At 36.9% G+C, this 17,624-nt stretch overlaps 1 protein-coding gene across 2 annotated transcripts; it reads left to right on the forward strand.

Annotated features, from left to right (window-relative positions):
- Positions 1-940: 940 nt before the first annotated feature.
- On the forward strand, positions 941-12,534 carry CEP57L1 (centrosomal protein 57 like 1). 2 transcript variants are annotated; one of them, XM_034409133.3, is made up of 12 exons: positions 941-1,046; positions 1,703-1,734; positions 3,308-3,431; positions 4,908-5,087; positions 5,385-5,506; positions 6,492-6,608; positions 6,933-7,010; positions 8,184-8,279; positions 9,225-9,293; positions 9,380-9,609; positions 11,471-11,615; positions 12,124-12,534. In XM_034409133.3, the coding sequence occupies exons 2-12, from the start codon at positions 1,729-1,731 to the stop codon at positions 12,331-12,333; spliced, it is 1,377 nt and encodes a 458-aa protein (XP_034265024.1). In that variant the 5' UTR covers positions 941-1,046; positions 1,703-1,728; the 3' UTR covers positions 12,334-12,534. The 2 variants fall into 2 exon arrangements, with proteins under 2 accessions (XP_034265024.1, XP_034265023.1); XM_034409132.3 differs by having other exon boundaries at positions 966-1,234.
- The last annotated feature ends 5,090 nt before the right edge of the window (positions 12,535-17,624 follow it).

Here is a 17,624-nt window from a genome sequence, read left to right on the forward strand (position 1 = left end):
AATTGTAGCCTTTGATTGTAGAATTCAGAAAAATAAATGTCAGGACCAAACTCCTACGTAAATTTACTTGGGAGTAAATTTCATCAAACCGACTGTGTAAACAAGCGGTTTACATTATTCTGATTCATTACTAGTGGTTAGCATATAAAACTGTTTTTATTTCTATTCAGAATGGTAATGGATTTGGGTGAAGGCCCGTGATTTTAAAAGCTACAATGCACTACTGTAATTTAGTGTAACACATGAAAAACAACCCTTCAAAAATAACATAAAGGTAAAAAGAGAAAACAGAGCTTGAACCGCAGAAAGCGCCAAACGCTTCATATGACATATCAAACTGGGAGCAGTTAGTCAACAAACCAGAGTTTAATCACAATGGTTTAGCAGAAACTAGAAAAGTCCCCTTCCCTCTTTTTAACCCTTTCTTAACAGATCTGCGTCATTCTAGACCAGGGTCCTCAAACTTGACAGCTTTAAGACTTGTGGACTTCAACTCCCAGAATTCTCCAGCCAGCATAGTTGGCTGGAGAATTCTGGGAATTGAAGTCCACAAGTCTTAAAGCTGTCAAGTTTGAAGACCTCTGTTCTAGACATTTAACAAGCGCTGTTCCTTGGGGGGGTGGGGGGGGAGTGTAATGCAGAAAAAGTCCACCTCTGCATAGCAAAACACTGAATTAATTACATTCCGTGGGGAAGCGAAGACACTTTGATCACATTTTTCTTATGCAAGACCCTCGCCTGGGGATCAAGCCGGAGCTGTCCGCAACCCTCCCGCCCGAGCCAACAACCAGCAGGCGCTTTGATTAAACAGGAGAATAGCAGCAAACCCCTATCAGCCGCCTCGAGCGCACAGACCTTCTCTGATTGGCGCAGTTAACAGCGGGCAGAAGAGTCTGGGCGGAGGCGGGCCTCATCCGGGTCTCTGTGCGGAGGCGGAGGTACGTTTGAGCGGGAGGGGAGGCGGTCTATTTAAAAAAACGGCCCCCTGGTGAGGGCGCTCTAGTAAACAGGTTGTTTTCTATGGTTGCAGGATATCGAGTTCCGAGGTAGGAGCCGAAGGAAAGTCGGCCGCCACTTTGGACCCGACGTGAAGAGGGGGATCGCTTCTGCTGAACTTCTGCTCGAACTTTCTTCTTCGGGTCTTTTTTTTTTTGTGTGTGTGTGAGGGGGGAGGAGGAGGACTGGCCTAATCGGTTGGAGGGGACCGACTATATGGCCTCAATTAGAAGGGAAGGTACTATAATTGTGTATTGGCTTCCTTTACGGGCTTCTGGGCAGCTCTTAATGGGAAAAGCTCTCCTATTCCGCTTTTTTGGTTTTCGTTTCCCGCAGAAATGGCCGGGTCAGTCGGTGGTCCTATTAAGCCAGGGGTCTCCAACCTTGGCAACTTTAAGCCTGGTGGACTTCAACTCCCAGAATTCCCCAGCCAGCAAAGCTGGGGAAAGTTGGCTGGGGAATTCTGGAAGTTGAAGTCCACCAGGCTTAAAGTTGCCAAGGTTGGAGACCCCTGTTTTAAGTTCACAGGCAGCCCACTTGTGGCTTCCTCAAGGAAGGAGAAGGGGTAGTGTATTAAATTTGTGTGTGTGTGTGATGAAAATAATATGTGTTTTAATTCGACACAAATAAAGGAATTTAAATATTAGAGATAAATTATTCCAGCTGGAAGATGGAACAACTAACCGTTTTTTTTCTTTTGTTTTAGTTGAATGCTGTCCTAGATCCTATACGATGGAGGTGAGTAATGCAATTTTAACAATCCATCCGTTTTAAAGTGATAATTTAAGAATAGAAAAGGCCTCAGCCTTTTTTATATAAAGTGAAATGATCCTTCTTTTATGTTGAATTTGTCAGTCGGATTCTATTGTTTTAAAGAAAATTGGTGAAAATCTAAAATGATCCTTGAATGTGGTATCCTTCCACGTTTGATTCAAATGACAAAAGATAAAAACCTAAAAAGGAAAATGTTGAGGAACACAGTATTTGAATTTTGATACGGATTTGAGGCACTTTTCAAAAGTAGAATTCTGAGATCTGCTAAGTGAAACCTGATGGAAAAAAGTCCTTATGATTCCAACTATTGAACCCAGAAAATTATTTTGAGTAGTCAAAATATTACTAGAAGGCATTCTACATCAAATGTATTTTGGATTACTGTACTTGAAATGTGCTTCATTTCAGTCACATAATACAATGCCAGGGGAGTTATATTTATGCTGTAATTATCCAATAATTAAGTATGAATCCCTCAACATCTACATTCGAAATCTATGCATATATTCATAGATTCTGTTTTTCTGCAATTTACTTGCGACTAATTTTACTGGTTTTAGGGGAAGAGAATAGATTTCCTGACACTTGTGCTTTAGTCCAAGGTGACAAAGTAATTTTTTGGTGGCAGAAAGCTCTGACTAATAATGAAACCATTGATGATCGGTAAAGAGACTCCAAATTAATTCCAGTCATAAGCAGTATCTGCTCTTTTGTATCAGTGAATAGATCCAAACAATTTAGTGGGGTCTGAATGAGGCCTTTCAACAATTTATTTGCTGATTATGCAATCTCATTGGGCACCAGCAGAATTTGCCAAAAGTACTACAAGATTAGAAAATTAGTTGGGAAATAAATAGGTGCTATACTATTGTCTGTAAAAGATAGGATAGGGGAGAATTGTCAGTAATTGATAAAAATACTCAATAGCTTGCCTTTACTATTTTGCAACCATCCTGGGCACAGTGTTCCATTATTATAAGAAAATTGTATTTAGTGAGATCATTGACTCTTTTATCCTACATATTTTATTAGATATAAGGCTCATGGAGTTTCTCCTAAAGCAGTTTATATATCTGAAATAAATTTAATCTGTATAAGCTAGTTATTCTTAGGCTCCCTGATCTATAATTTCTCCAATAGAATTACAGGTCTTTTGTTAGTCTAAATTAGATACTATGATTTGATCATAAGTGTGCTATATCAGGTTTGCATTCAAACAATTTTCATTACTCTTGTGACCCCAGAGCTCCCCAGAACCTTTTTTTATTTAGTCATTTTTACACATTTGAGCAAATTTTAAGACAATTCTGGTGCATGAATCTTTGCAGGGGTTTTAGAACACTGTTTCATCCCTTAAGTGTCAATAACCCTAATAAGAATTTGGAATCCTTTTTTAAATGTGACATTCAGTTAAAGCTCTATGTAATTCTCAAACTAATGGAAATTCTGTGTATTCCTGATCTAAGTTTTTAAAAGGAAATGGCTGAATAAATGCTTATGAGGAATTATAAATGCTACTGTATGTATTTTTCTGCAGTCTGTGGATAGTGAATCAAAACATAGCTATATTGGAAGTTTTCTTCAGCCTCCAGAAAGATTAAAATCTGCTTTTGCTGATCTCAGGCCAAAAAGTGTTATCAACTTCCCACCAAACAACCAAGGTAAAGTACAAAGCAGTATAGTATGACATACTATTAATGCGAAGCATGGTCAGTTTGTCTTCTTGGCCCATGTTTAATGTCTTTCAGAACATGGTACAGATACTCCTTGACTTACAACCATTCATTTAGCAACTGTTTGAAGTTATAGCAGCACTGAAAAAAAATCTCTTGACCCTGACCCAGCCAAGGTATACCGTCAAGGTCCTGAGACTGGGCAGATCTGGATGGAGAGAAACTGATTCTGAATTAATCCTACCAGGACTTTGTGTGGCTATCAAGGCCTGCAGATCCTATATTTCTCATCTTTAATCTTAGATGGGGCTGCATTTCCCCATTCAAGATTGGTGTGCAATCTAGGAATTGTCCTGGACTCTTACCTCCTGTTTGCACAGACCTTTCAAACAGTTACTCACTGACTCTAGTTACCCCATGTCTCAGTATGCCCATGTCCTGCCACTGCTTTGTGAGCTGCTCTGGTTGCCAATATCTTTGCTGGTGCAATTAAAGCTATTTGACACATTGCCTACCTTCCCATTATTTCTGTCCATCTATTAATAGCTGGCAGGGTTGATGCACTCTGGGTCTCCTTGATTAAACAGTGACTTAAGAAGTATGCCTTCTCTGTGAGGGCACCTGCTTTGTAGAATGAGATCCCCAAAGATTTGCATAGCTCCCATCCTGATGGTATTCTGAAAGGACTTGAAAATGTGGCTGTTCTTCTGGCCAGGCCTTGAGGTAGGGTAGATGAGATTCCTTTTTCTAGATACGTTCCTGTATATATAGTATAGATCAGCATCTGTTGTGACAGATGCTGATCTTGTATATTTCATATTGTATTTTCTTCAAAATATTGTTGCTTTATTTTAAATTGTGAGCTGCCCAGAGTTGTTTGAGCGGTAGGCAATACCTAAATCTAGTTAGTTAATGATCTTGCTGTGTTTATGAAATCCAAAATGCAAGAAATGCTTCCAAAATCTCCTGGACCATTAAAATGCTTAGTCATTTCCTTTCTTTCATAATTATTGGTTTTGTGTGTATGTCAGATGATGTCTAAGATATTGAACATATTACATTTATTTGGTCTGCTAATCACCACCATGTTAATCCTGTAAATCAGGGTTGGACTTTGGATTCTTGATGCTGTCTAAGTCTCGTTATAGCCTTGCCTCAGATAAACAACCAGGGAGGAAGTAATAACCAATCAAGGAACCATCAGGGAGGAAACCACACTCCTATCAAGACTGCAGGGCAAGCTATTATGCATAATTAGCTAGCAAACTCTACTCTCTCTTACTCTGATGATGTTATGTAGCCTGGTAACAAAACATCTACAAGAAAATAAGCCAGCATTTTTAATATCTGCTTAGATACTAGAAGTGTAATATCACACTGTTCCATTGTGGTATGTAATAATGCATACTTTTTCTTTTAATGATCAAAACTGAAAAATTAAAGTTTAGTCAACCTGTTTACCAGCTCTAGTGGCAGCCCTAAAAACTCTTCAAGAAAAGATCCATCGTCTTGAGATAGAAAGGATACAGGCTGAAAATGACCTGAACTGCTTGTCCAGAGAAGCTGCACAATACAGAAGAGCCTTGCAGCAGGAATCAAATAAAAAGAACATAGTTCACCAGGAGCTGATGGAAGAAAAGAAAGGTAACGTCTCAATAGTATTGGTAGTAGCTGTTCCAGACTACATCTGTTCTACCTTAATCTGACAGACCAATCATAGTATTGTGTTCTTTTTTGCATTCCATCTTAATATATAAGTAAGGTTATAATATGGTTAAAGGTATCTTATTAAGATAACATGTTCTTTTAAGAAATTGTAGGAAGTATGTAACAAATATACATACTCTGTTTATCTCTGTCTGTCAAATTTGTTTTTTTAATCTCTAATGAAACAAAGTATTACAATTAAACTTCTTTCCCCTGTTTTTCCCCTCCTTTCAGATGTGAGTGTGCCATTAAGGGCAGCACAATCACGCTGCTCTTTGCTGGAAAAGCAACTTGATTACATGAGAAAAATGGTGCTCAAAGCAGAGCTGGAAAAAAAACTGGTTCTGGAGCAGCAGGTACACAAATTAAACAAATCATTCTTAACATTTGTTTCTCCATGTGGTGTTTTATGTTAGTTTTCTTGATGTGGGTTTCTTCGTAATCTTGCATATTCAGATCAGTAGCACATGAATCATGGACCTGCTGTTGCTGGTATTTCTTGAAGATTCTTGAGCTTTTTCTAATAAACCACCTGCTGATTAAACAAACTGAGCTCTTGACAAGCTCACAGATGAGAAGTATTACTTTTTTCTCCCTTGAACAGATGGATACCTAGAAATAAAAATGAAAAATGCTCACCTAGGCTTTCTACCCAGATTTCTTAATATTAGACTTTTCAGCTTTATCACATTTTCAGCATTATAGGCTTTTTGAACATATTTTAAAGACGCTTTAAAATAAATTATTCTTTTCAAGGAAATGTATTGCTTAATTCTTAACTGCATGCATCAAGAATGATTCTGATGCTGAAGAAATGCACACATACCTTGCCTACAGATAAATGAGGATTGATTGGATGTTTGCTGAAAGAAATGTAGTGGAAGTTGGCATTTTGGATTGTGATCCAGAGATACTTTGTTACAGCTAGATGTTATTTATTAGGAGTAATTAGTAGGTATGAGCTATTAGCAGTGGATCTAGATTGTAGATAACACAGAGATTTCCATTTATGTATGTTCCTACCCATATTGTAAATTGTTGTTAGGGTAGGCATTTCATTTGACTACCATGCCCTTGAAACACAAGTCACAAATACGTTCATTCTTTGTCAACTTGCCATTCAACCGCCAATTATACCCAGAAATCTTGTTGTGGGCAACCTTCCATGGGCAACATTTGTCTGTACAAACAGTGTTACATGTCTAAGCTTCCTGTCCATACCTATTGTGCTTGTTCGATCACACCTATATCTGCTGTTGTTTGTAGGGCTATTGGTTCACCTTAAAATATTTGTTTAAATATGGTTTGCTATCAGTTGCATATTTTGTGCATATTTTACAGACACATCTTCAGAAGGAAGATGACCAAAATCAGATGGAACTCTGTGCAAAACTTGAAAAACTTGAAGTTCTAGAAAAACAGTGTTGGACTCTTATTAGCACTCAGAAAACTGCAGAAGTAAGAAAATATTACGGTATCATCCAAACAGACCTAGAGCATGTCTTTGGTTCTCTCTATCTAATGAGGCCATTTTCAAAGTGGCCATAAGAAGATGATAGTGCTTTTCAGCCTCCTTATTCCTCTCCAGCCTCTTATCTATCACCAGCAATTTGGCTTGGGAAAATTAACTAAAAACATTTTTTCAGCTTGTTTGTAAGATAAAACCCAGGGCACCATTTACTTTAGTTTTAATTTACCCTTTTGGGGACTCGAGAGGCTATAAATGGGTGAACTGCTTGCAGCCTACAAGTTCCTTATCTATTATATTTTTATTTTTTTCAGGAAAAGATCAAACATTTGGAACAGAAGCTTCTGGAAGAACAGCATCAGCGCAAGCTAATACAAGATAAAGCTGCACAGGTAAGGAAAATCAATATCGATATTGCCCTGGTGAATAAAAACAAAAGAACCTGTGGATTAAAAACCGTTAATCAGCTTTTGTTGAAGAATATTGCTATATTTAGAAACTCTGCTGTTTCAAAATACTTTTTCTGGGCTTACTACAGAAGGGGAGTAACAACTGTTACTCATAACGAGGCCTTGTGCCAGTCTAGCTGCTGGGATTTATGTTTTTTTTAAAAAAAAATTAACTCCTCTGGTGGGGAACATATCTAGTATTCCTCTATCCTCCTATATTACCCCCAACAACAAACCTGTAGATGAGTTGGGCTGAGAGAGTGGTTGGTCCAAAATCATCGAGCTTGCTTTTATACCTAAGGCTGGACTAGAACTCAGTGTCCTGGTTTCTGGTTTGGTGCCTTCACCTCTAGACCAAACTGGCTCTTCAGTTGACCCGATGTGTTAATTTCACTGTCAGCAATATTGCATGTTTTAACAATATTTTATAACATGATTTACATGTTATTGTAGCTGGAGATCTTAGCCTGAATATTAGTCTCATAAATGCATTCTTGTCTTTAAATAGCGCAGTCATTACATGTCATTTCTCTAATAAGACAACTGGATATGAATCTCTGCTAATTAAGACTGCTTGCTACAGATTTTGTCTAAAAGTTCAAAGGATGTGGTTAGGATTCTTGGGAAGCTTCAAAATACACTGTGTTAGTTGGGCCTATAAAGGTCACCATTTAGTTTTGTGGCTTAAAGAATGCAGCCCATTAGGTTTCTCAATTGGCATTGATTGCAAAAAGAAAGGAGGGGGAGGGCCTGTCAAACAATACTTGATACTGTGACAAAAATAATAGTTCTATGCTAAGCAGATTATTTATTTTTAAATAAATTTAGGCATGAAATAGCTGTTAAGAGTTCCTGGCTAAAAGTCTAAAAGTGTAAAAGTCTAGTTTTTTAATGCATTTGGCAGTAAGCCATTGTTAATTTACTGTAACTTCTATGACAGATCATGCAAAGCAAATTTTTAAAGGTATCTTTCCAGGGAGCCCTTATATCACATTATGACATTCCTGTCATAATGTGATATAAGGTCATGTGATATAAGGTCATATCAGTCATGTACTCATATTTTTCATCTTATTTTTTTATCTGACTGTTGGCTGTTAATAATGTTTACTACAGCTCCAGACAGGTCTTGAGATGAATAGAATTCTCTTGTCCTCACTTTCACCCGAAAAGGAGGTGAAGAAGAAAAGCAGAAAAAAGAAAGTCATAAAGGTAAAATGTTAATTTTCAACCATATTGTTAATAATATTGCGAAGTTAGGCAATTGATAACCTTCCATGTATTTTGTCCAAGGCAGGTTTTCTAGGAGTGCCTCTTAAAATGCATGTTTAATCTCAGCAAAGAAATGTAAAATGTGCCCAGTCATTTCTGTGATTAATAGATCCTACTCCTATTGTAGTTTTCAAATAAATTCACCTGAATTCTGCTTTTCCTCAAAAGTATTAGGCTATTAATCAAGCCTTCCAACTGGATACCAATCTTTTCTGGGGATTATCCCAAGACAGCATTTCCATTAGACATATTTTGGTTTTTCTAACTTTCAAAATAATCAATGTTATTTGGTATGCTTTTTGACCATCTTTTTCTTAAACTAAAAAAAACCAGATTGGATCAATTTTAAAATATATTTCTGAAATCTATTTAAGAATGGTCCATTGAAATCAATTGGATTCAGGCAGGTTGGAGTAGTTATTTAAAATTATGACTAATTTAAATCCCATTTATTTTAGTAAATAGTATTGTATAATTAAGTCTGAGCCCACCTGACTTCCTAAGTTGCACCCAGTTTTCCATTTGTGCATGTGATTTCTTCTTTCCTTATGGAATACCCATCATCCCTTATTCTGAGGTTTATGAAAACATTCAGAAAATGTTTGATAAGTGATGCAAGAAGGCTAATAAAAAAGGGAAGGACTGGCAAAGATCACACAAAAAAGGATTAAAATGTTTCCGTAATTCAGTGTATAAGAAATACTTTGAATATTGATATCATGAAACTTAAATGTTCTAAAGAGAAAGCTATAACCTTTCATATTTTGTCGAGTCTCAAACAAGTTTCGAGTCTTGAAACATTTCTCTCCCTTCTTCAATTAAAGTTTAGAACCTCACTTCTTTTTTTTTTTCAAATGAATAATAAATCCAGGTTTTAATTTTCAGAATAATTCTAGTTTGAAGAGAACACAACCAAGCTTTCAGGGTGGAATGTTGCCTTTTGTTGCTGGCAAGGTAAGCATTGTGTCTTTGTAAATGAGAATTTAGTCAAATTATTATTTGCTTAACAAAACGTTATACTTTGCTGCTTCTCCCACAAGTCTGCCAGCTCAAGTCACTCTGTTGTCGCAAATGTACAAACTGTCCTGCATATGATGAAACACCGAAACAGCCCTTGTATGACTTCACAATGTCCACAAGGCACTGAAAAGAGGACTTCAAGATGGACTGGTATTTGCAAACCAGTGTCTTATTCCACGACTTCCTGTGCTACTGAAACGCTTTCTGACCTCCTCCTGGGTATGCAAGATGAGTTGGGACAAATGAGTTTGTAAGTATTTGTGTATAGTTTTCCATACAATCTCTGCGGTGTCAGTGGATATTTTAACAACATACACTTTTTAATCTCTTGTCACCTACCAGATACTGGGACAACGTAAAAAGCACCAGATCTTCCTTCTCCACCTGTCCCATCCCATATATAGGCAGATGTGGAAAATGGCAAATTGCCTTTTGAAAGCAGGTGGTGATATAGGTTGATCCTATTCAAATATTAAAAAAAACAACAACCCAGATGCTATTTTTGTCACATCCACAACATTAATGGGAGCTGGATTGAACTTTAGAGGCACCTTACTAAAAGCAACAAAGTATCCTGAAATTCTTAGCAGCACAATAGGCAGTTATGGGTTCTTGGGTTAATGCCCCAGCTATAGGAGTTGGCAGTTTTTGGCACATATGACACTCCATGAACTGCATTGGTTGCTAATACAGGTAGTCCTCATCTTACAACAGTTCATTTTATGATTGTTCAAAGTTACAACAACACTGAAAAAAGTGAGTTATGACCATTTTTCACACTTATGACCATTGCAGCATCCCCGTGGTCAGATGATCAAACTTCATGCTTGGCAACTGACTCGTAGTTATGACCATTGCTGACGTGATCACCTTTTGTGACCTTCTGACAAGCAAAGTCAAAGGGGAATCCAGATTCACTGAACAACCGTGTTGCTAACTTAACAAATGCAAAGATTCACTTCACAACCGTGGCAAAAAAAAAGTCATAAAATGGGACAAACTCACTTAATATTTCACTTAGCAACATTCATTTTGGGCTCAATTGTGGTTGTAACTCGAGGACTACCTGTCTGTTTTGAGCTTCAGTTTTAAGGTGCTTGTAATTAGCTCTAAAGCTCTTGGGGTGGGGTTAAATGTGGGACCATGTCTCTCCAATTATATCTACCCATTCTGTTAGATTCAGCAGGAGAAGCTTGCTCTGGGTCCTGTCCACTCAGGAGTGTCATCTCATAAATTCCAGAAACAGAGCCTTCTCTGTCAGGATGCCTTCCCTTTGGAATATCATTCCCCTGGAGATCAGATACTCACACTTTGGCTGTGTTAATTATTGTGGTTGGTTGATTTTTGTCAACTGCTGTTATTTATGATATACCTTACTTAGGTAAAATAACCCGTATGCTATTTATGATGTACTCTACTAGAAATGTATGTGATTTACAAGCTTCTTATAAGAAACACTTTCCTAGTAGGGTGCCCAATTGCATGCCCAAATAACATCTGTCTAGTCTCAGCTGCGACTATTCCATCTCTTTAATTCTGCTGCTTCTCCAGTACCATCTGGAGTTTCATGCGGCAAACTTATTGGCGGCATTTATTTCTCATGCCCAATTAACCTGTACAAAACTTGAAATTTGGAGCTACTCGGCTCAAGTCATATCCTCATTCTGGTAGTCCTGGACTTACAACCATCTGTTTAGTGACTGTTCAAAGTTACAACGGCACTGAAAAAAAATGATGTGCAACCGATCCTCTCGCTTACAACTATTACAGCATCCCCATGGTCACATGATCAAAATTAATGTGCTTGGCAACTGGCATGTATTTATAATGACTGCAGTGTCCCAGGGTCATGTGTTTGCCATATGCAACTTTCCCAGCTGATTTCTGTCAAGCAAAGTCAATGGAAGAAGCCAGACTTGGCTTAACGACCGTGATTCATTTAACAACTGCAGTAATTTGCTTAACAGCCTCATTATTTAGATCTTAGTATTTTATGACTCTTGATGTACAAGTAATAAAGAAACCTACAAGGATGAACAAACAAAATGTAGATGTAGAGTAGAAAAATGCTAAATTGTGTTTAAGCAACTGATAGAATTTGTCTTCAACAGTGAACATCAAGAACTATCAAAGCAGATAGAGGAAAGCCAAAACCAGGACATTCGGGAAGACCTAGAACGTGAATTGGATTGTCTCGTGAAGCAGATGGAAATTAAAGGAGAACAGATTTCAAAACTGAAAAAGCACCAGGATCATGTAAGAGAACAATTCTGAAATCAGGAGATGTGACTAGTTAGAATGTGCCTTGTTAGACAGCCAATGCTTAGAACTGTGATGCTCGGGGAATGGAAAAACAAATTGAGAATAAATTGTATGACATTTCATACAGTTGAAACAATTATGAATGTGCCTGGAAGGACTAAAAATATACATCTACACAAAACGTTGACGTACATCATTGCTTTGCTGAATAATATGCACTATCATGCCACTAAGAAACGTTAAACCAATTGTTGTGTATTACGTTATTTATTCAAATACAGCTCTAAAAAAATCTTATTACCCATTTTAATCCTTGCACTTAAAACCAAAAATTATATCCATATTCCAAAAGTATAATAAAAAAAACATTTGATAATGCTTTTTCTTCCTGTATCATACCTAAATGTATTTGAGCAGGTGCTAAAAAGAGATTACTAGCTTTGAAGCAAAGTGAGCCTATCTTTGCATATCAGAATTAGTGTGCAATTTTTCTTTTATTTAGGTTTCTAAACTAAAGCAAAGAGCTCAGAAACTGAAGAAAGAGCCGGCATATTCAACATCAAGGCCTAATGAATTAAAAGGAAGCAAAGAGACTGTAATTTCTCCAAGTATTTGTTCCACAAATAAAACCACAAATTCTCTTCGGCTATTAAAAAGTGCTCAGAAGCTTCAATCAGTATTGAAGAAAGATGATATTGTGTGGGAATCATAGCTTCCACGTCTGATTTCATACATCGCTACCTGCTGATATTTGATTTTATAAGTTTGGTTTGCCTTAATAGTGTACCCACTAATTCTGAGAATAAGATGTGAGGTAAATAAATTCCCTGTTTTCTGTACTGGCATTTAAAAATTATTTTAACGAAGCTTGTATACTATTTTTAATTAAAGGACCTATCACTGTGTGGTCAAATTATTGTTTGCCTTTCCATACTTTCTTTCATGAGAGACTTTGAAGAAAAAGTATTACTTTGCATCTGGATTGAATTATAAAATACCTGGTGGTTTATTGTTTTATTTCTATAAAATATTTATAGACTGTTTTTCAGTAAACCAATAAACTTCAAAGTCTTAAAAAACATTTTAAAAAACTTAAAAAATACACAGTTCAGGTCTAGTTAAATCTCTATGCTTGCTTGTCTCACTGGTATTTTTTTTTATTAAAAGGTTTTATCAAGTATTACAACAATTTTTCCCATCCCTCCTCCCCCCCATCCCTCCTCCACCCCCCCATCCCTCCTCCACCCACCCCCCATCCCTCATCCCCCCTCACCCCGGACTTCTCAGAGCAAATACAGGGTATAACATTTAACAAACATAAACTAAAATATGCTAACTTTCTATAGACTCCAAACGCCCTCTTGCTCTTTAATTCCCCTTTCAACTAACAAAACATAATTCAAAAAGAAAAAATATTATTTTTTGTTTCATTCATAAGCTATCTGAAACTTTTTAGTCCGATATTTGTTTTGAATATAGTCAATCCATCTTCTCCATTCCGATATATATTTTTCATTTGAATGGTCCTTCAAGTATCCTGAAATTTTTGCCATCTGTGCTAAATTCACTACTTTTAATGTCCATTCTTCAATAGTAGGTACGTCTTCCTCCTTCCAATACTGCACTACCAAAAGTCTGGCTGCTGTTATTAAATTTAAAATCAGTTTAGTCTCTATAACCGTACAATCTGTAATTATACCCAACAGAAAGAACTGTGGAGTAAATTTTATCTTCTTTTTGAGAATATTTTGGATAATCCACCATATTTTTATCCAAAATGCCTTAATTTTTTTACATGTCCACCATATATGAAAATACATGGTATCATCACATTTGCATCTCCAACACTTAGGTTGCAAACTTGGATACATACAGGCTAGCTTTTTAGGATCTAGATGCCATCTATAAAACATTTTATAAAAATTCTCTCTTAAGTTTTGGGCTTGCGTAAACTTCACATTTCTAACTCATATTTTTTCCCATGTTTCCATCATTGGTTCTTCAATATTTTGTGCCCATTTTATCATACAGTCCTTAACTAGCTCCGTTTCTGAATCTATTTCTACCATCTTCATTTGTCTACCATTTATAAAACCAGTTTGATCATTATGAATCATTTGTTGCATGACTGTCATTAACCTATTTGCTAGTATTTTAGCAAAAATCTTATAATCTGTATTTAAAAGTGATATAGGCCTATAATTTTTTGGCTGGGTGTGGTCTTGATCCTCCTTTGGAATCAGAGAAATAAAAGCTGTCCTCCAGGATGGGGGTACATCTCCTCCAGATTGTATATTAGTAAATAATTCCTTAAGTGGTTCCACCATTTCTAACTGTAAGTATTTATAATAAGTGGCTGTCAAACCATCTGTCCCAGGGGCTTTACCCACTTTCAACTGCTTAATTGCAAACATAATTTCCTCAGAAGTTATCGGTTGATTTAAACCCTCCCTTTGCTGTTTTGTAATTATAGGAATATTCTCTTTCTGTAAATATCTATATCTATACTTTGAATTTTGTCATTAGCATACAACCTCGTATAAAATTCTAAAAATGCTTTTTTAATCATATTTTGCTGATAAACCTCTTTACCTTTATATTCTATTTTCTCTATAGTCCGTGACTTTTGTTTTTTCCTTAACAGATATGCTAACCATCTCCCTGGTTTGTTAGCATTGCAAAAAGTATTATGTTTAGCCTATTGCAAGTTAGTTGCAACCTGATCTGCCATTAACATATTAAATTGCCCTCGCAGTAAGTTAATTGCCTCTTTTATTTTCTTGACTGCTGGGTTCAATATCAAAGCTTGTTCTTTTTTTTTTTAATTTCCTCTTCTAAGTCCTTCCTTTTTTTCCCTTGTTTATGTCTATGTTTATTATTCAAATATATCAAAATACCTCTCATATATGCTTTACTTGCGTCCCAAACCATTTCCATAGATGTACCCTTATGCATATTCATAATGAAAAATTCTTTCATAAATTTTTTACATTCTTTTACATTTTCCTCATATCTAAACAGATTTTCATTTAACCTCCAAGACCTCTTAAATCCCTTTCCATACTCTAATTCCATCCAAACTGGACTACGATCCGTTAAAACTCTTGGACAGATCTTCGTCTTCTTCACCCTAGAAAAGAGATCATTGGTAATTAATATGAAATCAATCCTAGAAAAAGATTGATGTCTATCAGAAAAAAAAGTAAAATCTTTTTCTTCAGAGTTCCTCTCGCCAGATATCTCTCAACTCCATATCATCCATAATTTCAAAAAACAATTTTGGCAATCTGGCACGCGTTGAGATATTTTGCAAGAGCCCCTTCTTATCTTTTTTAGTGTCCAAAACTCCATTCCAAACACCCAATAAAATGCATAATTTATAATCCCATTGTAGTAACTCTGGAATGTAAAAGCTTGTAAAAATTTTTCTGTTGTTGGTTCAGTGCATATACTCCAATTAAAAGTATTTTTTCCCCTTTTATTAAAAGTTCAATTGCTATGAATCTTCCTTGATCATCTGCTTCAATTAGTTTAGCAATTAAGTCTTTTTTTAGGTATATAACTATACCATTCTTTTTCTCTGGAGCAGATGCAACAAAATGTGTACCTAACCTTGCATTTATTAAATATTTTTGATCTTTCCTTCTAATATGAGTATCTTGTAGACAGATTACTTCATTTTTAAACTGTTTCAGATAATGAAATATTTTTCTCCTCTTTTGTGGTGAATTTAGGCCATTAATATTCCAAGTCAGAAATCTAGTTGCCATTCTTGGCACCCTAAAGCTTCCAGAGCATCTGCTGGAAATCTCCATGCATTTTGCTTTTTGGCCTTGCTCCTCCCACTGCTTCTGTTTTTGTAATTTCTTGAGTTGTCATCTGGAGTTGCTGCACTCTTAATTCTTCTTGACGCTTGGCTGCCGCTCGGGTCTGTCTTTGATCCTTAGGTTCTTCTATTTTTTTGAATACCTCCAAAGCTTGAGCAGTAGTCGAAAGTTGTATTAAATCTTGAATAATCAAAGCTCCCCTTTGAGCCTGTACCAACGATTCTTCCTTCCCCCCCTTTCTTGCCCCCTCTGCTTCCGTCTTCCTTCTAGCTTCTGGGGACTGTGGGCATCCAGCCTTTAGTACATTGGTGTAAAAATCTCTTGCCTTCCACACTGAATTAAGACAATATCTTTCTCCTGAATAGTTCACCACTAGTCCAGCTGGAACCTTCCATCTGTACTGTATCTGACGGTCTCTCAGTTCTTCCACCAGAAAGTCATAATCCCTTCTGGCTCTCAGCATTTTGGGGGGGATTTCTTTCAGTATTAAAACCTCTTGCCCCTGCACTTGAAGTTTGGTTTTAAAAGTGGCTTGTAAAATTTCATTGCATATCCTCCTTGTAGTAAAATAGACTACAATGTCTCTTGGTAAATGTTTCTGTCTGGCGACCCATGAATTGACACGATAAATTTTGTCAATTTGCCATTCAAAAGTTGCTTTTTGTTCTCCCATTATCTGTGCAAATGCTTCTGCAAAAATCTCTCTCAAATTCTCTTGCTTATTTTCCTTCAGACCTCTTATTCTCAAAGCAAATTCCATGTCTCTATATTGTATCATTGTTACATCGGCCTCTGCTGTTTCCATCTTATTCTGAACCTCTCCCATTTTATTTTCCAAATTCACATTAGACTGCTTAATTTCTTCCACTTTTTCATCTAATGATTCAATATGGCTTGCCAGACCTTGAACTGCCATGACAATATCTTCTCTAATTTCCTGATTTCGAATTTGAATAAACTCTTTAATTTCAGCCATCTCATCAGCGACATCTCGAATTTTATCCTCAAACACCGAAGTAATTTTTTTTTCTGTAACAGAGGCTTGTGTTTTAAGGGCTTCCTGCAACATTTCAAGTGTTAATATTGGTGATTCCATTGGAACAGAGAGAGATTGCAATTTGGAAGTTTGAGCTGGTGACCTCCCAGCGCTTTTAGAGGCAACAGTCTATTTGTTTTGAGGCAATTTTTAGTTTTCAATTTGAATTTATTCAGCAACCAGAACAACAAATCCACCAGGTCCAAAAATTTCCAGTCCTTAAATAATATCAATCATTTTTTAAAATAACTACTATAGTCTTTTTAGCCTTTAAACCTTCTTTCTTTCAAAGCAAAGATCTCTAGTTTTAAACAGGGGCTGCCAGCACTAAACGAAACTTTCCTTTTAACTTTCACTTTCACACCCCATTAGAGCTCAATCGCCATCTTGCTTTCACTTTCTTCCCTTAATAACTCAGAAGGAAGTAATACACATTTAGAGTTAAAGTTTAGTACTTGCAAATCTGATCTCTTCTGGCTTTGCTCAGCCTGCTTCCAAATCCAATGTTTTATTCCATGCGTTGTTTGCAGGGGTGCAACGCTTAAAGCAGAAACATCCCGCATCCGGAGCTCTGTCGGGCTTCCAAGGAGCTCTCACCCTTCGAGCCCCAGAATTGTTCCTGGGGCTCTTGGGGAGCTCTACCTACACCTGTCTGCTCTCTTCCTCCCCTTTTCCCAGGGAGAAAGTTTCCAAGCCGCTAGATAGCTGATTTGCGCTGTTCTAGTGGCTTTACGCAATTACGGGGCTGGCGCTCACAAAGGAGCGTCTTCAACGCCTATGGTGCCACCGGAAGTCCCTCTCACTGATATTGTTATGCACCCATCATATTTTGCTAGTTTACAAAGCAGAAGTGTTACATGGGCATACTAAGGCACCCCCATCACTGTATGTGAAATCTTTGTCAGAGTAAAGAACTCTGGTACTGCCAAATATAAATACTAAAAACCAAATTTATCTGGTGCAAGCAGTTTGCAGGGTTCACGGAATTCTCCTTTTTTAGCACCCCAAGAATTGATCACATCACCTCCGATCACTCCAGAGAGGAGAAATTGGGTGCTTTAGCAGAATAGTCAGGGGAAGGAAACCAGTTGAATGCATCTCATGGTTATCATATTCAATTCTTACTTTTTTAACACCTGA

Source organism: Pantherophis guttatus, chromosome 1, assembly GCF_059756535.1.
Source record: "Pantherophis guttatus breed Tessera chromosome 1, ASM5975653v1, whole genome shotgun sequence".
Lineage (NCBI taxonomy): Eukaryota > Metazoa > Chordata > Lepidosauria > Squamata > Colubridae > Pantherophis > Pantherophis guttatus.